Here is a 22741-nt window from a genome sequence, read left to right as displayed (position 1 = left end):
GGGGCTACAAGCTGGTTGCGGATTTATTGCACAGTTCGCACGTTGCCGTTACGCACTGTGATGTGCTTTTTGACACTCGGGCATAGGTAATGCAGGTAGTGTAGACCGAGCGCACCTCGTGCTCGCCGTTTTAGCCACTTGGCGAGCACGGGACCACGGAAAATTTATCAGTGGCTCGCGGAACCCCCGAGCAGGGGACTGCGGAGCCCACTTTGAGAACCCATGCCCTAATGCATAAGTTGACACTCTTATGTTGACTCATCGTTATAACCGATATATCGTTATGTGTGGTATCGTTATAAGTGGACTGCCCTGTATAGTCTTTTTGTTCAAAATGAATATTTTGAAGTTTTTTAATGTTCTCTTGGTGCAAAGCAGCATCGATGGTTTTACAGAGTTTTCCCGTTTTCCTTACGAACTTTTTTATAAAATAATTTTTTTCAAAGCATTATTAATAAATGTTTCCTTGACAATAATACCATTAGAAAGCACATTCCTCCTTCTACAAATTGATACCATACAATTTAATATCAAGCAGTTGCTGCAGCAGTAGAAAAATTGTTTACTAGACTACCCAAAAACTGCCTATTTTCCCGTGGACAGGAAAGTGTGTCGGGATATGGGGTGGATGCCAACGGCCCTCTGCCTCGACACACCGAGCCCCGCGGTTGGCGCAAGCCTGTGCATCAACCGCGGTCCGGTACAAGCTCGAGGAAACAATAGAGGACAACCACGTGTACACTCGGAAAGCATTTATTACAACTGCAACTAACACTTCGAGCAGGCCAGCTAGCTATAGTTGACATCGCTGAGGGTTCCCTCGAAGAGAATACACTAGGTAAAGAAGGGCTTCCGACTTACCAACTGGGGAATACGAGGGGGCCGCGGTGTTTGCCGCGGCAAGAACGCGGTTAACTAACCACGTGCGGGAATACGGGAGCGGCGGCGGAGACTTCCGCCGTCGCCGCTTGCTGGAGACCAAAGAGACCCGGGCGATATCAGCGGGATCTCACGCGACCCACCCGGTGGCGCTGATAGCGCTTGCGATTCCCGCGTGCCCCCCGCAGAAGGAAAGTTTCCCCTGTCCCAACTCTCCCTGGCACGCATGCGCTTGACGCGACGTTCGCTGCCCGTGCGGCGGTTATAGGACCCGAGGATTCCCACAAGTGTTAACACTTTGCATGCGCAAACCTACAATAAACACAAGGTAGCTTACATTAGGCACATAAGAAAGCGTGACTACGTGTTCCTTGTACACAGGCGACCTTCCCATCAGCCACCATTTTGAAATGTTTGGATGGCGAAGTAGCCCGCATCATTTTTTACATCAATGCTTTCTTTAAGAAGCTGTCTTTGTGAAACTACCATTTTTGTGAAGGATGATTGTCACAATACTCTGTACACGATGGGCATGTACATACATTTAAAATATGCAAAAAGATGACAGAGGTGGTTTAGGGGCCCTTTAATGGTAACTCGTGCCGGCAGATTATTTTGGTAAATAATTGGTTAGAATGTTCAGACATTATATTACCCTTTCATTATATTTCCATTCAATCAACCAGATAATTAGACTGACTCACACACTCCTGTCGGGATCAAATTAATGAAAGCTTGACTGTATTGTTACCACAGAAAACATACAGGATGAGCACAAAATAGAAAAAGAAAAACGGCTAGCAACTGTTTCTTGAAAGACACAACATGCCTGTGTTTTTCAGGAATCAATAGAAAGCAAGTGAGAAAAAAAAACGCCAAAGAAGGTTAAAATGCACAGTGCATCACCACACGTAAAGGATCAAGAGAATGCGCAACAGAAAAGGTAAATTATGAGCACACACTACGTGAATGAGCTTTTTTTTTTTTTTTTGCGAATGGTGAAATGAATATGCCTTATATCCAGTATGTAATAGGCACCCCTGAACATGTCTAACACACCAGTAGCCTGTTGGTCACTTAAGGGGGGACGCGGCTTTCGGTACCAACTTTCTTGTTTCTTGGTGGATGTCAATGAAAATTGGTACATAGAATAAGAATGGCTCTATGATGCTTTCATAAAAATTTCAAAGCGGTACCATGAAAACTTTTTGCTAGACAAATTATTTCTTTCTTGAACCTCATGGAGGGACTGGAGGATTTACGAAATCAAGTGAAAAGTTTGTTAAATACTGTATGCAGAGCCAAATGTATGCAGAAGGAGATAGCGTTCTCGAAATAATTTTTTTTTCAACACTAAAATTTGTAGTTTGTTTTCTCCAGTCCCACTGCAGTGAGCATGCTTGCACTGCAAACAAGGAACCCTACTACGAATTCTTAAAACACTAGGATAAAAAAAGAAGAGCGCTATCCCCTAAAGCATGGGTTCTCAAAGTGGGTTCCGCGGAACCTGCGGGTTCCGCAGGCCCCTGCTCGGGGTTCCGCGAGCCACTGATAAATTTTCCCTGGTCCCGCTCTCGACAAGTGTCTAAAACGGCGAACACGAGGTGCGCTTGATCCAAAGAACCTCCATTACCCATGCCCGAGTGTCAAAAAGCACATCACAGTGTGTAACAGCAACGCGCGAACTGCGCAATAAATACGCAAGCAGCTTGTAGCCACCCAACCTCCGAGAACGGGCAGCGCGCCTAAGCTTTCTCACTTGAATCTCGGAGGCCGTAACTTACCCCCATGCGCCTTTCTCCTATTTGTAGATAGGGTAGGTGCCGATAGCGTGTGCACTGACCTATACGTTGGAGGAAATATATATATATATATATATATATATATATATATAAAAAACGCGGAGAACCGCAAATGCGCGCCGCAGAAGAGCAAGAACGGCGTAGCGTCCAACCGAGACGAAGCGGCGCAGTCCGCATCGCTGTGGTCCTCAGCTTGCACCGTGGTCCTCAGCGGCAATCGTACGCGGCACGTGACTGACAGCAACGCCGAAGCGCTTCAAAGCGTTTATTCTTGCGTTTATCGCCGCGCGTAACACCGCGTTGGCGGCTAGCCGCGTGCCTCCGTAGTGTGTAGTCGCTATCTCTGATCGCGTCGATAACCACCGCAGTTTCGTCCGCAGCGGTTGCGGCAAATAGTAGTTACGTTTTCACTCGATGCGCGCGTCGGCTGCGTGCCTTCACAACTGCGTAGTCGCCAACCATGGTAGCATCGATAGCGACCGCAGTTTCGTCCGCACTTCTTGCAGCGAACGGTAGTTTCGTTTTGACTTGGTGCGTGCGTCAGCCGCCTGCCTTCTGAACCGCAAGGTCGCCGTCCATGATCGCGGCCGCGGTTTCGTCGACAGCGGTTGCGGCAAGCTGTAGTTTCGCTTTTACTCAGTGCAAAGCTGTCGAAGATAAAAAGCACCGGCTACATCGCGATGGACGGACAATTTGTTGGCGAGCAGCTGAGTGGCGAAAAAATAATCGGGATGTGCGCCCGTTGGTGCAAAGCGTGTCTCAGATGAAAACGCGCGCCGCGAAGGATGTCGCGAGGCCTTCGCCGCTGCTAGCGCTAATCATGAGATGAAGAGAATTTCAGCTTCCGCACTGGTCTTGTGCTAAATAGAAACAAGATTTGACGATTCATTGAGTAAATAAAAGCGTGTTGACGTAGTGCAGCATTTGTTTGTTTTCTTGATACCCTTGATAATTCGGTTAAATCGGGGGGGGGGGGGGGGGGGGGGGGTTCCTTGGCACTTTATGGAGCTTAGCAGGGTTCCCTGGGATGAACGTACCTGAGAACCCCTGCCCTAAAGTACAGTTCAGTGAGTCTGACAAAACAAACGCAATCAAAATGTGTAAAGTAGTTACCAAGATATCTGCTCCACGAGCTGAGCAACATGCTACAAAAACTGTACTGAGAAAACAAGGTTCAAAGTTGTCAAAATTTAATAGGCACCAGGGTTATAGTTCTTTGTGTCCTTTGCGATGCGGCATCGCTTGACCATCTGACCTGATGGTCTGATGAGCTTTTGCAGCTTTCTTTTTTCGCATGGTATCTTTCCGCACAGTTTCGCCAATACGCGCGGACGATGTTCCATCCGTGCTTGAGGTGCTCAGCTGCACGTCCGCGTCGTGTTGCATGCCACCGTCATTGTCACTGCTGAAGTCGCTGGAGCAAACTTTGTTTTAGAGATCGGTGGCTTCGACTTACGAGCACCAAATTGATGCGCAGTCTTGCGTTTCTTCTTGAACGATCGCCGGCCCATGATAACAGACCAGAGCCGTTCTCCAAGCTAAGACGGGCCGAGCTTGACAACGTTTTTCGTTTCTCTAACAAGCGAGCGCCGGTCCGTTATCACGAGTGAGATACAATCTCCAAACCATGCCGCGACGACTTGAAAAGACGCGAAATCGGCTCCTCAGCGCTGTCAGCGCGGCGAGCAGACGACCTTTCCGCCGGTTGCTAAGGGCAACCGCCCGGGAGACCAATGCGGAGCCGCGTACAGTCACGTGGCGCGCGCTGCTGATCAGAAACCGCCGCGAGACCTTGAAACTTTTGCTTGCTGTGCGCTTGCTCTTGCCTGGTGCAGCTGGCCGAGGCGCCAGATTTGAAGACGGAGAATCGCGCTATCCATAGAGACCAAGATGGCGGCGCTAGGTTACGCGGTTGCGGAGATATCGCGGCTTGAAAAATGCCGTTTTTTCGCTATTTTCGAGAAACTCCTCACCACCTTAGCTTCGATAAACATTTTTTACATCATTTCCGCGCGATTTTCCGTGACGAAATTTTGAAATAAAATAGAAAAGAAGTCATACAAACTGAAAATGTCATTTTCAAAAAATCGTTTTTTTGGTCATATTTTGCGATGCGAAAGCCGCGTCCCCCCTTAAATAGTATCTATCCACTCCCGCTATGGTGCTCTACTGCTGAGCACAAAGTTACAGGTTCGATTCCTGGCCATGGCAGCCACATTTTTATGGGGACAAAAATGCAGTATGCAAAAATGCTTATGTACTTAGATTAAGTGCACATTAAAAAATGACCTGGTAGTCAAAATTCATCCAGTCTTCCCCTACGACATCCTAGCCACTGTGACACTTCGAGACATTAAACCCAACAAAAAACATCAATGGCTACCTCTGTAATTGTCTGCTGTAACTTTTTTTAATACCAGATAGTGTTGTTTCTAACAACTACCTTCCTGAATGTGTTTAAACTGGCCTACTGCAACAGTGAGTGCAAAACATAACATTGTCCAGGAGACGCGGTGTTGGAACCACTTGCCACCCACCTGCAGCTGGAGGAAAGGCAGGTTGAACCACTTGTACAGGAACTTGAGGCCGAAGCCGTTGCGCAGTGAGGACTCCGCATAGCGGATCTGGGCACTGCCCGGGGGCCTGCATTTGAACAACAAGTTGAGTCAGCATTGCTAGGGTTTAGCACTATCAGTGAACGACAAATCTTTCAGACATGCCTGATAAATCGAACACCTTCGCGACACGACCACATACCCCATGAAGTCAACGTATAAGGATGTCTGAAATTTCGGATGCTAAAAGCCTTTGCCGTCCGATTTTTTTTTTACTTTTTGCCATGATTGCACGTCTGAAAAGGCATTAATTGAAGCAACCACCACTATTTGGTTATCTCGCAGCCTCGAACCAGCGCTCTCACACGCCGTTCGCTGGCAGCCATAGTAGTTGTTTTGCGATGTCGTTAGGCATAGTTGCTTTGATGTTGACTATCAAGCTCCCTGCAGTACAGTGCCATGTTTTTCATTTAAAGGATTTTCCGCTGTCAGCAATGGCTCGGACTCCACCTTTGTCATCGTCACCGATGGCGTCGAAGTGCGGAAAGCACAGGAAAGGTCTAAAGTTAAAGTACAGTACAACCTTGATAATTCAAAGGTCGCCGGACGATGAAAATTCTTCGAATTAAGGCGGATTTTCGAATTAACCGAAATTAATAAAAAAATATTTAAAAAAAAAAACAGGCAAGAACTTGCCACAAAAAGAAATCACCTTTATTTTCTATGTCCGAGAAAGATTACTCGAAGTAATCACTGATGCGGGATTACTTGGCGCGGTAGTTCGCCACCATGCTTTCCAGCTGCCTCACAACACGTAACAACACCCGCACTGCACTCAACAAAGTTGCGGACGATGTTCACAGAATCGATAACTGCCGCTAAAGCGGGCGTGCGGGTGCTTGCCTCCAAAAATTTGGACTTGTTGGATATTCCGGACTTCAAGAATGCACCATCAGGGTTCCCATTGAGTTCATGCATTTTCGCACTCAATTTTTCGGACGAATTGAGACCCCAAAGTTAGATTTTCCGGACCAAATCACTCGTTCCAAGCCACGCTACCCAATCTTGGAGGACGCCATGTTGGATTTCGAACTGGCTTGGATTCCAGTGGCTCGCTCTATAGCCTCCAAGATTGGGAGTCAAGCACTATCAATAAAGAGCTCGCGCCATCCTCCAGTCTCGGAGGCCATGCCCGCTCTTCCTTGGCTGACAAAACGCTCCAGAGTACTGCACTTTTTCTTTTTTCTTTCTAGTATATGCGGTCAGCACTATCGTCATAACCATTTATTGTGGGATGTTTTTTTTTTTTTTTCATTGCGATAGCAATTATATGGACACTTCAAGCGGATTTCTGCCATCAGCGTCACAGTCACGAGGTTCCATGTAAAGTCCAAGGGCGATAAAATCGTTGCCACGCACTGTATGTTCGAGTGAAAGCGCGCGGGGGGTGCGCGCTTCACGGAGAGCGAACGCACGGCGGAGCGCAAACGTGACTTCTTCCGTCGTGCCAAAGGCCTTGGGGGTATAGGAGGGAGGGAGGGGGGGCGACGCTGTGCTACGGCACCAAATGCGTATATCTTGCAACCGGGCGCAAGGGGAACTGGCGACGCAATCTCCCACGCAAAAGGAGGAAAGCGAGAAGGCAGCGCGAAAGGGAATCACCAACCGCGGAGTCTTCAGACTCCGCGGTTGGTGATTGGTTGGCGATTGTACACATAAATAACGTAACCAGAATTGCTGGTTCCACTCATCGACATTGACTACTTCCAATCATGGATATTGGCTGCTTTCCCCGGATAACTTGCAAAATTTTTCTGTCATTTGTGATGGTTCTGGAGCTCATTGACCCTTTGTTCCTGCCAGCTTCATGTCGCACTCACTTGTTCTCCCTTAAGTCCCCAAACAACTTTGGAAAGCCCAGTTAAAGTGATTCGACCTTCACAACTGTCATGACCAACAGATTCAGAAACACTGCATAAGGCCTACTATTACTAGGCTTTCACTGCTAAAATAATCATAACATGTTATATGTCCTTTCTGTTGCTTAGTTTTATTATTCAAAAATTACTACATTTGAAGACAGGTCACAAACAGTGGTATCGAGGCAGTGTTATCATGAGGCATCTTTGGCAAAAAGCACTGCACAAGATGCATCTGGTTTACACAATATGAAACAGGCTTAAGTGTCATATTAACCCTTTATGGACGAGCGTTGCCTGCAGGCAATACACCAGAAAAAAAAAACTTTTTTTTTGCCGAGTTACGGTATTGAGTATGAAGTTTCTGGCTAAATGTCATCAGCCAGCACTGAATTACAAGCATCAAGCGTCATTTGTTGGATTAGAACAGGAAAAGAGGGCAAGGAAGAAGTTTGGCTTGCGACTCGCTTTCTTTTGAAAGCATGGTCAGAGGAGACAGACCGATGCAAGATCCTCAGCGGCTGTGGTATCACACATGTAATGTAATAAAGCAAATGCAATGTACACCTATGTTTCATATCCAACGAGAACTGGCCGTACAAGCTTCAAACCAAGCGATAGATGCTGGGGTGAAACTCGCTCACAGTATTCTGCCTGGTGTTTTCCCCCTATTGTTGAAAAATTTTCTACAAGACCATTTTTCTTTTCACTGAATATGCTTATACAGTAAAACCTCGATAATTCGAAGGTCACCGGACCGCGAACATTATTCGAATTAAGCGGATTTTCGAATTAACCGAAATGAATAATAAAAAAAGAAAACAAGCAAGAACTTGCCGCAAAAAAATCACCTTTATTTTCCATGTCCGAGAAAAATTACTCAAAGTAATCACCAATGCGGGATTACTTGGCGCGCTGGTTCACCGCCCTTAGTGCCATGCTCTCCAGCTGGCTCAAAAAACGTAGCATACAAATATCACCCGCACTGCACTCAACAAAGTTGCGGACGATGTTCACGGAATCGATAACTGCCGCGAAAGCGGGCGTGGTGGTGCTTGACTCCAAAAATTTGGACTTGCTGGATATTCTGGACTTCAAAAATGCACCATCAGGGTTCCCATTGAGTTCATGCATTTTCGCACCCAATTTTTCGGACGCATTGAGACCCCAAAGTTCGATTTCGCGGACTAAAGCGCTCTTTCCGAGTCGCGCTACCCAATCTTGGAGGCCGCCATGTTGGATTTTGCACTGGCTTGAATTCCAGTGGCTCGCTGTATAGCCTCCAAGATTGGAACGCGCACTATCAATAGAGAGCTCGCGTAATCTTCCAGTCTCGGAGGCCATGCCCGCTCTTCCTTGCACTTTTTCTTTTTTCTTAGTATATGCGCTCAGCACTATCGTTGTAACCATTTATTGTGGGATGTTTTTTTTATTGCGACAGCAATTATATGGACACTTCAAGCAGATTTTCGCCGTCGGCGCCGCCGCCCTGAGGATCCATACAAAGTCCAAGGGCGATAAAATCATCGCCGCGCGCCCGCCGTATGTGCGAGTGACAGCGCGCGGGGGGACACGCGCTTTCATGGAGAGCGAACGCCAGCGGAGCGTAGACGCGACTTCCTCCCTCGTGCAAAAGGCCGTGGGGGTATGGGAGGGAGGGGGGGGGGGGGCGACTTCTACTTTTCTAACAACTGCGTACTTAACGCCGGAGCGGTTTCTCGCGCGCACCGTATCTTGCAAGCGATCTCGAGACGGCTCTGACCCTTTGTATGCGCTGTGCTCTCGCCGCTCAGTCACAGACCACCCATACAAACGGCTCAGTTTCCGTTGAAGCGATAGACTGCACGAACCGTCGCTCGCTGCGGCGGCCGCGCTCGCTCGTGCACGCCGACACCACGTGTGTTAATTCAGTGAGTTTTTTTTCTCTGAAGTTTCGGTTGCTATTTTGAACGTGGCGTGTACACCGAGCAGGTGTCTCGGAGACCCATGTCTCAGTGATCGGCGCTACCTCCTGTACCTTCGCGAGAGCTAAGCGGTGCGAAGCTCGTTTCTTGGATCTCCATGGCGAACTCCGTTGGCGGAGATCGCCAACGCGGTGACGTTCGTGTCGACTGTACATGGAGACGACGTCATTGCTGCGCAAATCCAAGCAAGTCGATCCCCTCCAAGCGTAGTATGAGGCAGGGCATTATTAGAGATTTTTTTTAAGCTGCACTAATAACTTTTTTTTTTTCGGCCGAACGAGTTTTCCGGACTATTTTTCAGTCCCCACGAGCTCGGAAAATCGGTTGGCGACTGACGGAGCACCCTAACCTAACCGCCGCACGTTGCTACTAGCCGGAAACTTCGAATTATCCGAATAGAGCCCCGCGGGCCATTCAAATTATCCGGTAGAATTTGCATTGAGAATGACGGGACCGCTCAAATTCTTCGAATTAACCGAAATTTCAAATTAACCGAGTTCGAATTATCGAGGTTTTACTGTACTTGGCGTATTTTGCACATTTAGATTAAAAACAAACATTTCCTTCAGGTATTTGTATGTCTCATCCTTAATGCCTAAATACTTAGTTTTCAATTTACTTCTCAGAAACTATCTCGAACCTGTGGATTACCATAAAACTCATATGCTACAATACTCCTTGAGCATCTCAATCTGCATTTCTTCTTTTCCTGTATTGTATCGTCCTAGAATACTGACCTTTCCCAGTTAAAACTGAGTTTTAGAAAACGAAAACGATACAGCAAGGCCTTGTTAATTTGACCCTCATTAATTAAAAAAATCTGATAATTCGGACTTGTCCTCTGGTCCTGGCAGGCATACACATTACTTACTGGAACTCTTGTTAATTTGGACATAGTTGGCCCCACACTGGTTAATTTGGACAACTCTCGGAGCTCAACGAGAGCACAGCGGTGCAAATGTGTGATGCAAACAAGCAAAAACGGCACTAGCTTCCTGTTCAACCGAAAAGAAGCGGCAGAGTCAGCATTGCCATAGTTGTGAGCGGAAATCATGCATGACAGGAATGCCGGAACACTTCATGCCTATTTGTGCATTTATTCTTGCATTTACCGCCGCGCAAAAAGACATGTTTGCCGAGTGTGTTCATAACTGCAGAGTCACCATCTACAATAGAGTCAATAGCGACCATGGTTTTGTCCATAGCAGTTGCGGCAAATGGTAGTTTCATTTTTATTTAGTACGAGCGTCGGCTGCTTGCCTTTAGTACTGTGTGAACACCGTCCATGATCACGTTGATAACGACCGCGGTTTCGTCCGCAGCGGTTGTGGCAAACAGTAGTTTCATTTTGGCTTAGTGCCATGGCTGCGTGCGCAATGGCACAAACATGGCGGAAGCTGTCGAAGATGAAGAACGCCGGCTATATCACGACGAACGGACGATCAGCTGGCAACCAGATCATTGCCGAAAAAATAATGGGATGTGCACGTCAGTGAAAAGCGTGTCTAGGATGAAAACACAAGCCGCAGCCGCACTGTGAAGGAAGAACGTGAGGACTTGGCCGCTGCAAGTGGTATAATCAGTCATGAGATGACGACAACTGCAGCTTTCGCGCTGCTTTTGTGCAAAATAGAAAATCTCTAATTCGACATTTGGTTAATTTGGACATTTTTTTCGGTCCCGTGAAATTCTAATTAACAAGGTTTTACTGTGTACCGTTATTGGCGTTTCTGGCTTTCAACCAAAGTGTTTACTGGAAGCTACCAATTGTACACAATGTACAATAAAAGCAGCAAATAAAAAAAGAATGTGTTGGTTAGAGGTTACAATATTATGGTGTTTGACAGATATGCAATCCCAAGCATTCAACCTCATACTAGACAGTCACCACAAGATGGCAACTAAGTTTACACGTGGAAGGAATAAGAAGGGCAATAACGCACCGCTCTACGGATTCAACATAGAAGCGCACTTGGTCCTCGGTGATGTTTCGGTGGTGCTTCATGTCTAAGTGGTTGGCCAGAACCAGAACTGGAATGTTGGCTGGAACCTTGGGCAGCTCGCGCTGCACATAGTCAAACGTCCTGGAAGCAAAGACACAGGTAAGCTATTTTAGCTTATAAGCCAAGTGAGGAGCATGTACAACTTCCTAATCCTTTAATAATGTATGAGCCCCTTTAATAACATCAGTGCCGCAGTGACTTGTGGCGAGGTAGATGTGGTCACATTGAATGACAGAGCCTAGCCGACACTGTGACTCACATGCACAAATGGAATCCGATGACGTCTGCAATGACGTGCCAATATTAATAAATGTGTCGATATTATTTAGGAATTGGGCAGCTGTACACCCTACAACAAAAGTTCATGGAACATGCAATTCCCGAAAACATTTAATTCAGCTACAGCCAATGCATCTTCCCTCAATTTGAAATAAACTATGGGCATTCCCCTATCACCTCTATATTACACACAAATTCTAGGCTGAGTGGTAAAAGAGCCTGGAAATTTAGCTTTTTTTTTTTTTCAAATTTCATGCTCCAAAAACTTTTGTGGTTCACTGTACGAGAGACAGAAATGCCTAGACAAAGAAACACTACGGGGCCTTCTCACAAGCTACAGTAACTCTAATGCTTGCATGCTCATTACATCAAATGACTGAATTAAATACCAATTTTATATGAAATCGAGGGTTCGACGGAAGCCCGTCTGGTCGGGATGAAACATGAAGCAACAAAACGACAGACACCGACCAAAATAAAAGCTAAAAAATTAATAAAAACTGAGTAAAGACACGTTTCGGCTTCGCTACGGAAGCCTTGTTCACAATTGTGAACAAGGCTTCCGTAGCGAAGCCGAAACGTGTCTTACTCAGTTTTTATTAATTTTTTAGCTTTTATTTTGGTCGGTGTCTGTCGTTTTGTTGCTTCACCAATACATAAAAAAAATGACTTTCACTAGTCTGACCTTTGTGGGACATGTGGAAATGGTTCATATGATGCAAAGATTTAAAGTTTTCAAAATTTAATTGAGCTATACATACATACATCACAAATAAGTGTTGATGTGCCTGTACTAGTACCGTCAAGCCTACATACGACAATCCCATTTAGAGAAAATTTTCCGCTACTACAAAGAGTTTCTCGATATCCAAAGAGTTTTGCAAGGAGCCTATGGGAGAGCAGTCCACTTGTAATGACTCACTAACTGGGTTCAGTTACAACAAACAGAATGAACTGTGGAACTTTAGCATCTCGATTAGCTGGGGCAGGAGAGGATGCTGCACGGGCAATTGCAACTGTAAATTGCACCGCCTTTTTGTCTTTATTAATTTTATGGTTTTACTGATATCAGCCTGTCGATACTTCTGAACAACGTGGAACAATCTTTTTTTTTTTTCTTCTGGGCTTTTCAACTCAGTTTTGGGCTGCTGTTACAGCGAGCAGTGCTGCTGCTGACGATGTTGCACATGCCAATCGGAGAGTGTCTCTGAAGAAACCATTGTAGGAGAAATAAAACGGACAACTTATAGAAATTCAGTAGCAGGGATTACCAAGAAACTAGCAGACCTTCTACTGGACCCCCCCCAATGGTTAGGGGCTTCCCTTACAACCATGTAGCTTCCCTTACAACCAGCTTGAAGAACTGCAGTAGTGCGATTATTTGGTTTAAACTACCGTATTTACTGGCACAATGAATGCACTTTTTTCCCGAAAATATGTGCAAAATACCTATGTGCAAATCGCTAAATATTTTACCCCGCGCAAGCGTAAGGGGCCAGCTAGTGAAATTGGCGATGGCATGTTTGAAGCCACGAAAGAAGTGAGCGCTAAAAGATGAAGACTCAATGCCACCGAGACTTTCCTAGAGGACAGTCTATGGCACAATACTCCAGCAGCCGCCAGAGTTTCGTACTCTGGCGGCTGCTGCACATAGCGCGGCCGCGCGAGCCCTATCTTGAAAGCGATCTGCAATGTGTACAGTCTAGGCATCTAGGCGCACCGAGGGCCGATAGCTTCGTGTGCGCTATAGCACCCATATGCTTTCGCATCACCCGCATTCACAAAGTGAAACGTTACTGGAACTTTTTTTTTTTTTTGTGGCCACCTCTAAAATGCAGGAGAGACAGCACCATTCGACGTCCGATAGGGCGTCCGGCGGGTACGATTGTGTCGGATGCCCTATCGGACATCGAATCGTACCGTGTGTCTCCTACTTCACGGCAGCAAGTTCAGGGTACGATCATTATGCGAGGAAAAGTAAAAACACACTTCTTGATTGGAAAAGTGGGGGCTGCATTCATTATGCGAGTGACAAAGGGACTGACAACTGGCCAGAATGTGTTGCGAGACGTTGATGGAAATGAAATGACCTCATTTAGTGATGAGATCCAGCACGCGGTTCGTGATTTAAGTAGAGATTAAAATGCTAAATTTGCAAAGAAAGTCTCAAACACCAGTTTAAGTGGTGTGGCCTGAGGGTGAAATCTTGGTACTCCAGATGCAGTATATGTGATTACTGTGCATAAGTCGGCTGTTATTAAGTACAGCATACTTATTGCTTAAAATTACATTTCCTATATTATTAGACGCTTGCACTTTATTCTATGTGTATTATGAAGTAAAAGAATGCAGCAGATCTAACAAGTTGGAACCTATATACAGCCATGCTTTGTGTGAGTGCATAAAGAGTCAAAGCACGAGTTTGTGTTTACTGAATGTCTACACAAAGTGACACAGAAGGCTTTATTCAGGCATTGTAGAGAGGATAATGCAATGCCGCTGCCGCAGATGCGCATAGGTGCACTTTCTGGTTCTTTGTTTTTTTTTTTTCTTTTCCCTGCACGGCCGGTGCCGCGGATGTGTGGAGGCAAGCACCATTCCTTGCTGGTGATGCAAGGAATCCAGCAGTGCACGCAGCATGCATCAGTAGCGCACCCAGGATCTCTGACAGGGGGGCGTTGACAGTTTGCCAATACCATCTAAACAGCACTAATTTCAATTTCTTCAAGGGAAATTGTCAAAAAATGCGCTTTTTGCGAGTGTGCAGACGATTGCGCGTCTTACATCTTAGTTACAGTACTCAAATGCGCAAGGAAAGAAAAGGGGTTAAGCAAAAGGAGGGGGGGGGTTACAACCCCCCCCCCCCCCCCGACAGTGCGCCACTGGCATGCATACTCTGCTGCAATTGGTTGGCCTATGTGGCAAAAGAACAGCCAGGCCGCAGCACCCACACTCCCAAAACCCGGTGAGGTTTGCAAAGAAAAGCTTCGCTTTTATGTCCACGCTAATGAGCAACACACGCATCCCACAATGCATGGCAGCATACATGCTGTTGTATGCATGCAAGTTTGTAAGTACCCAGAGTTGAGTGGTCTCCCTGTGAGATACAAAATGCCATCGACTAGTTGTGCCGTAAATGGGTGCAAGCACTACAATAGCATTAGCACATGCATGGCTAGAGCAACACGCTGAACTGTGTATCATGCGTAAAAGCGTTGTTTTGCTTTTGAGAACTTAACTTGGCTTGGCTAACAAACATTCTTGTCTGGTTAATGACCAAAGCAGTTGGACAGGAATCCATGATAGCATTCAGCTATTGTACAAATAATTTAACACATTAGAAAACATGGATCGCAAGAATATCGGCTGGATAAACAAAACAATACTTTTTCATGGCTATGGCCATACTTGTCATCTGCCTCCCACCAAATGCAAGTTTATAATCACTATCGCTCTCACCTATCACAGTTTTCAGCATGCTCTCAGTGAACGACTACATCCTCACTGCAGATAAAAAAATTCTGATAAAAATGTTCCACGGTGTTTTCCACGTTACCACTTCATGATTAGACACTCTGACCAGTAAGTTTTCCATTGCACAAAAAAAAAATGGGTACCATGAAAATTAGTTGTTAGTCCCTCTAAAAGCTTACTTTTAAACTCAATTTGTGCCAGTAAGCGCCGTGCACATCATTATTGCCAACAAACAAGCTCTTCTGCACCTTATTCAGTTCTTTATCGGTAGTTTAGAAGGAAAGTTAAATTATAACTAACTTCTCCAACAGCGAACACATGTTGTGCAATGAAGGTGCTTGTTGTACAGTCGAATCTCGTTAATTCGAACACGCTTAATTTGAACTGCCGGTTTATTCGAACTGACGCTGTGGTCCCGTCAAAGTTATGTGTATTTCAATGGGCGAAAACGCTCGGTAATTCGAACGCGAAAGCATTTGCGACGGTTAATTCGAACATACGGCGGACCGACAATGCTCTCAGCAGCGCGCCGAATAACGCAGCGGCGCCTCCGACCGGCATTGCTCTGACACCGCCATAGAGCAAAAGCTTAGGAGAGACCCCTTCATACAGCAGCGGAGGCCCAGTCCGGCCAACGAACTGCCCACGCCGGCAAACGCTTGCTTCCAGATAACAGCAGAAAATGAAACTTCAGGGCACAGCCTAAGCTGGCGCCGGTCCGGCGGGACCGGCGGCACCCACGCCGGCAAATGCTCGCTTCCCGATACAGGCAGAAAACGAAACTTCAAGGAGCGGGCTAATCTGCGCCGAGCCGGCTGTACCGGCGGCGGGTGCGCACGGAGACAGTCGAAGGTGAGGGAGCTGCGAAGGAGTTGAGAGAGAGGGCGAGGGGAGCCACCAAAGCCACTGCCACCGAGGCAGCGGAGTTGCCGAGGCCAAATCCGCTTTCCTGCTGCCCTCCTCCCTCACCTACTCCGCGCGCGCGCTCCTGTCGCCATGTCGGCGCCGTTCGCTCCCTGAAGTTTCGTTTTCTGCTGTAATCGGGAACCGAGCATTGGCCAGCGTGGGCGCAACTTGCTATGCGCTTGCGCGCCGCGAAATTTCATGACTCGCACCATTCGTTCATCTTGCTATGGTGCTCGAATACTTCAAAAATACGTCCTTCCGTTAATTCGAACTTCTTTTATGTCGAACAAATTTTCGGGCCCCTTCGAGTTCGAATTATCGAGATTAGACTGTATCTGGGCTTCATTGTATGTGGAAATGGCACTGTGGAAACAAATGTTCCAAGATCGAGGCACCCACCCATGCATGTTTGTACCTTCTCAATACTTGGACCACACTGCAAGACAATTTCCTTTCCCATTGAAGGCAGAGCTCTCAAGAAAATTGACAGTGCAAAGAGCAGCAAGATGCTTGGCACTTGGGTGACAAAAAATGAGGCAGTGAAAGTATGCTGTCAACTGTGCAATGTGACCATGTCAGTTGCTCTGCAATGGGCACCTAAAAAACAATGCACTCTGCATAAAAGTTGCCCTGTGTACACAGCCAACATACCATACATCATTACTGCACCTTCATTTTTTAATGTTCAAGACAACTGTTTACACATGTCACATGTCTGAAGCGTTTATATGCGTGTCTCTTCAGCTCAAAATAAGCATGTAGCAGGCAATTAGAACCCTTTAAAATGTCATAATTGAGTGAAAAATTAGTAACTCCTGACAAACATTTCCACAATGCTTCATTTCCATGCTCCATTACCATGCTTGAGCAACCTTTAGCATTTGACACAAATTTTCTTTAATTAAAACTACATCAGCAACACCGTGATGGGCAATCTCCCCTGTGTACAGTAACAGCCTCCTTTGAGCATGTTGCCACTAAATGATAGATCACAAATCAGAGTGCGTACTCACCACTGTTTGGTGATGTCTAGCATCATGACAACTCCGTTTGTGCCCTTGTACACATCAATAAACTCTGCATCCAGGGCAGCCTCCTCAGGTACCTGCCACACAAGAAGGCAAGCACTTTCATTTCTCTACTGAGAAGGAGCTGCATGGAGACTACATATATGTGCCTATAAAATATATATTCCAATGCACATAAATGCACAACATATTTTTTTCTGCTTTAACACTCTTGAGTCAGAAAAATCTTATGGTAGGCCCAATAAGCAAGGTCAGTAAAGATCTTCCTGCCTACCCTAAGAGTTGACATGTACACCTGCCCTCTAAGCAAAGATATTAGTGCCTGTTGGCAACTCCTGAATCTGTAGTGTAGTGCACTTTTTAAGTAATCTCTCATATCAAATCAAATATTTAAAAAAATCGCAATAATCTCAAATAAAAGGGGACAATACAAGCAAAGAGCTGTGCTCCAGGAAATCACAGAGGACAACTGCAAAGCACATCCACAACCCCAGTGGAACCCATAACAGACATACCAATGGCACAGCAGAGCATGCTTGCTGGAACAAGTATCAGTTTTGTGAGTGGCCACTTGTTTAAAGATGACCAGCAGCTGTGCCAATATGCAGTGGTTGCTACTATACTTTGCCTATGCCGGAGTGGATGTGGAAGGAAAGCATTCCTTCTACTCGCATATGTTAACCATGTGAATGCAAGTAAGCTCCTTCCTCTACATCTGCTGTCCTCTTTTGCTGCACAAGTGATTACACCTTTGTACCAGTGCATAGCTCAAACTACAACTCAGCAGAAAAGTGTCACTGATGTTAAATGCATGGGTGTGGCAAATGATGAGGCACAATAAAAGGCATTAGCTGAGATTTTTTTTTATAAACTTGGGGCATTCAACGAGAACGACATGTCAAATTTCGCAGGACCTCGGTCCCTTTTCACAAAACATCTCTTACATAAGAACATTTGCTCAATGCCAGGCATTCAGGTACTTGCTACTAGTGATATGATAGCAACAGGTGTGATAATAAGGTTACAGCCATGGAATGGCCAATTCCAGATGACCCTTGCATAAGAGAAGTGTTGCTCGTAGCTCCAACGAAAAAAAAAAAATATATATATATATATATATATACATATATATGTATGGAAGGGACAACATGGTACAGCAAAACACCCTTATCACAAAATGCATTGGGGCTGCAAATATCCTGCACTATATGAATTCGTTCATTATAACAATTGTACCTCTGATAGTCCCGGGCACCACTGAGAACAGGGATAATTATTTTGAGCTTCCCATCATGGTTAAATGTCGATGTTTTGAAAAGCCCTGAGCAACTTGCACTCATTTTAGCTGGCCATAAGACAATAGTATGGAATTGAAGAATGTTGCAACAAACGTACATGTGAAGCAGGACCAAAAAACAGCTGCTGACAGTGTTGAGCAGTTATTCTTACCTTACTGTCTGTACTGTTAGTCATGTTGACCACAAACCATTGTGTTGATGGCATAAGAAAGCAATATATCTGAGACAGCATGCAGCTCGCTCATATGCACAGCCTCTTCTGAGCCTTTAGCACCCAGCACAGATAAAGATGTAGAATGCGACATCATCAAATATAACAATGCATCTACATAGATGCAGTCTTATGCCACACTTCATATAGAATACACTTCATATAAAAATACATATTTCACTTAATCTTGTGTGCTTCAAATCAATTAGAACCAGCAACAACCTAAAATGAACACTTATCTTTGTACACCTGACAACGAAAATGCGTAAGCAAAAGCTAAACTTGAGATTCATACGATGAATCTGATCACTAGAGCACTGCACATGCAGAACAAGATGATGGCAATGTAAACATGTGCGTTTTCATGTTTGCTCATTTATCAGAATCAATAAGAAATTTATTATTCAAAACAGGGTATATGGTTATATGGTGTTAGGATAACAGTCATAGATTCAAAATAAACATAGACCAGTTGATTAAACAGGTAAGTTAATTGCAAAATTCTTCGCTTTAGCAGTGCTCACGAAGTATACTGTCTAGAACACTTATAACGTAACTGCACAAAGACATGACCATACATAATGCAACCATTTATGGCTCCTGCTTTCACTCCCGTAAAACTGAGTGCATACCACTTCATACCTACCAAGTTCAGATAAACTAAATCCGGGAGATCTTCCGACCCGGGGGGGGGGGGGGGGTCAGTCAGTTACACAACCCCCCCTCTCCCCAAACTTCGACTTCGATATTTTCAAGTGCTGCCAGGAGAACTTCATTACAATTTTATTTACAGATATACAAATGACCGCATGAACATCAAGGCCTCACTTTTATAAGCATTTTGTTGTTGCTAATTTTCCCTTCAAAAATTATTTAAAATTAATTAAATTCTCGAGTCTTATGTCCCACAACCACCATCTGATTATGAGGCACCCGTAGTGGGGGATTAATTTCGACCACCTGGGGTTCTTTGACGTGCACCCAATGGACAGCACACGCGCGTTTTTGCATTTTGCCGCCAACGAAATGCGGTCACCGCGGCCGAGATTCGATCCCGCGAACTCGCGCTTAGCAGCGCAATGCCACAGCCACTAGGCAACCACAGTGGCTGTTCAAAAATTATTCAGATAATCTTTGATTGTAAGAAATTTCATTTTTCACATTTTTTCAGGATGACGTTTCCCAGCGTCTTGAACGAGCGACACAAGGACGAGCAGCACTGCGTCCTCGTATTTTTCATGATGTTAAATTGCCGCTCGCACTCTGCATTCCTCTGTGGTATCAGCAAAATACCCAGCGTCACTTCGGCTGAGCACTACATTAAAAATACTTGAAGATACCTTTTGCCCTAGCACTCCTTGCCTTTAAAGCCATGACTGACCCTACGCAATGCCAGGGCGGCTGACGTCGAGGAAAACGATGGAGCCTACTGTTGCTAGTTGCAGAAGGCAGCATTCGCTGGCTACCTTAAAAATGAGACTAGGGCCACTATGGCACCCAACAACCCCGTCAACGTAAGGAGCGGCTCTGCGGTTAACGAAATAGTGCATGTATAGTGTTTCCCTACTACTTCAACAATGTTTTGTGCGATGAACTTCTAACTGGATTAGATTAGGACACAACAGCTATTTCCGGAAGATTTTCCTGTCAACCGTACAACAGGAAGATATGGTCCAAATCCGGGAGTCTCCCAGGTAATCCGGGAGACTTGGCAGGTATGTCACTTACAAAGCTGCCATGTGAAGTGGTATACTGGCTATAGTGCAATAGCTAAAAGACTGTGTAGGCCTTTGTAATTTGTTGTGAAAGTACTGTGCTGGCCTGATAAAGTACAGGCTTTGCCCCAACTTGTGCATCAACAGTGACTGCAAGCCCTGGAGAGACATAGTCTTCTAAAATTAGTGTGCTGTAGTAACCAGCTACTGTTTTATATTAACTTCTGCAGTGAAAATCAGTGAACATAGAACACTGTATTATTGATCATACAAAGTTCAAGCAGGCAAGCTGACCAACGGCAATATCCTCAAGAGATTGTGAAAGTGACCTTTGTACGTGGCCACCACAAAGACTTTGCAACACGATTTCACAACACAGCTTTGTGCCTTTCTTTCTTAAATAGGTGATTTTACTTCACTATTACTGTATGCCCAGCACCTATTCTCTCCAAGTTGACCTAAAGGGAAGATACACCATAAAACTTGCCCTAAATTATTCCTCTGCCCAACTTGTGGCACCTGTTGTACCATGCAAAATTGCATCCGAAGTGTTTTTACATAATAATGTATTGTATTACATGTAGCGACACTTAAATATGCAACAGCGATACAGCTGCTCACCACATATCACCAGCACACGAGAAGCACCACCAACTGCGCTAAACACCCCCACAGCTGCTCACCCCTTGAGCATCAGCCACCGAGTTGTCCAGCTTCAGACCCTTGATGGGCTTCCGCTTCTTGCCTTTGTCCACCACATCCCAGACCTCCACCTTGACGATGTCATCTGTGGCCTTGTAGCTCCACTGGATACTGGCCACCTGGGGGAACAATGCCACGATGTGAACGAGGTTGTCTACTGTACCTGTAACTCAACCTTGCTCACACTAAAGCCCACTGGCACCACTTCTAGTTTTAGTTGGCTACCTAAACCAGTGGAATGAGAGCTGCGTATGGGCACCAACTACCTGGAATCGGCATTACTTTCACTTAATTATTGACTGCTCTGAATGGATGGGCTACATAAACATCATGATACCTATGAATGCCTATTGCTGCGGAGAGGTTGTGCAATGGATGTTATGCCCCATGAAAATGTTGCAAGGTGCGACTGACTTGGAATATGGCATCACAATTCGCACAATATAGGGGCCTTTTAAGATAAGCTAAAAAGGAACAGAGGTGCCCTCTGCACTTGAGAAATGTCAGTAAATTTGCATAAAGAAAGAGAAAGAAACAACTTTTGTTTTCCCTTGAGAGTGTCTAGCATTTGGAAATACGTACTAGTCCGCAGATCCTGGGAGCAAATCTTGGTTCATATAGAAAAAATAGAATGTGCAAGGCCTTTTTGTATTCTGTCAATCCCACAGTTACCTACCATAATACAGCTGACAAATATCATGATCATAATTCACTTCTGTGCATCACGGCAGGAGCTGCAATCAATGCAAGCTGGAAAAATATACCCTGCTCGACTACTATGAAAAGCTTTCCCAACTTGTACATGTTCGTAGGTTTTCAATCAAGTGTTCATTACTGTATACATCACAGGAGACACTTATTTTACTGTGTTTTGCAAATTCCCTCCCTCACAAGAAAACCCAAGCATTTTCATATCCTCAGTACTAGCAGTGATAGAAGGAAGTTCCACAATCTCAGTCTGAGAACATCAAGTGCAAAACCAAAAGTCCTGAAAAGTTGCATAATTGAAGTGAGTGAAGTATGGCTTTCAAAAGTTCCCATAGACAGCCAAGAAAGAATTCTATGAAGCCAAAGAGAGCAAATACATGTATCATGTTCACCTTGACCAGAAAGAAAGGAACATACACCCCCACCACAGCCTTCTATAGTGTTTCCATGATGGAAAATGTGTGCAGTAAAGCCCCTGTATATAAAAAGTAGTGCCATTCTTAGATCTTCCCGCCACCGCGCTCACCCCGGCATTTCCTCCTCACCGCTTCCAGTTGCCCCTGCCTCCTCCGCTCCCCCATTGATCAATCCGTGTCACGTGGAAGCACGCATGGCGCTCTTGCATTTTTTTTTTCCAGCGCGCTTTGACCGCCATTCTCGGGCCTGTGCGACGAAAGTGCTGTACGCACAAACTGACCAAACGTGTTAGGGACAAGAACTTAGTTGTGATGGCATGCTGCTGCGCATTAAGTTGCCGCAGCTGACAAGGCTAGGGCAAACGCTTGCTGCACACGCGTGATTTGCGCCGTCTCGCATCGTCGCGTTGCTACTTCCAAAACGGCATTATTAAGGCCAGTTACTGATTGACGAAGCAAAATCGTGCCTCAAAAACTGCTCCGCAGGGCACGATCGAAGTTTTCCGCGGGTTTCCTCTGGTAGCGCATTATCTGTCGTCTGCCACGGCAGGCCCGACGCAGGCGGCGCCACTGTCAATATCGCGCCTCGATCGCGCGGGCCGTGCCGAGCGCGACAGCGGAATGGAGGAGAAGGGAAGTGGTTGGCGCTACTTTTTATATATAGGGGCTTTAGTGTGCAGTAGACAGTGGCGCACCGACAAGGGGGGGGGGGGGGGGGTTCTAACACCCCCTGAGACTGAGCTATTTTGTTTTCAACCGCAGTCTCTGCTCCCTTCACTGTGTCCGCTTACATACGGAACGACCAAACCCTGCTGTCATTTCACGTCACCGCCTTCGCGCTGACGACGCGCGAGTGACAACTTGTAACATACACATTATTAT

General features: G+C 45.7%; 1 protein-coding gene across 1 annotated transcript in view; it reads right to left on the bottom strand.

Annotated features, from left to right (window-relative positions):
- LOC119437283 (rab-like protein 6) overlaps positions 1 to 22741 on the bottom strand; it is an 82473-nt gene that overhangs the window by 48157 nt on the left and 11575 nt on the right. The window contains exons 3-6 of the mRNA XM_037704341.2: positions 20717 to 20854; positions 16795 to 16886; positions 11063 to 11203; positions 5219 to 5324 (exon numbers count right to left, since the gene is read on the bottom strand). Coding sequence (XP_037560269.1) covers positions 5219 to 5324; positions 11063 to 11203; positions 16795 to 16886; positions 20717 to 20854 — 477 coding nt within the window. The remainder of the gene's footprint in view (positions 1 to 5218; positions 5325 to 11062; positions 11204 to 16794; positions 16887 to 20716; positions 20855 to 22741) is intronic.

This window comes from Dermacentor silvarum, chromosome 1, assembly GCF_013339745.2.
Source record: "Dermacentor silvarum isolate Dsil-2018 chromosome 1, BIME_Dsil_1.4, whole genome shotgun sequence".
NCBI classification, from domain to species: Eukaryota; Metazoa; Arthropoda; class Arachnida; order Ixodida; family Ixodidae; genus Dermacentor; species Dermacentor silvarum.
Note: the sequence above shows the minus strand (reverse complement) of the source record. Positions and strands in the feature narration are given on the sequence as shown.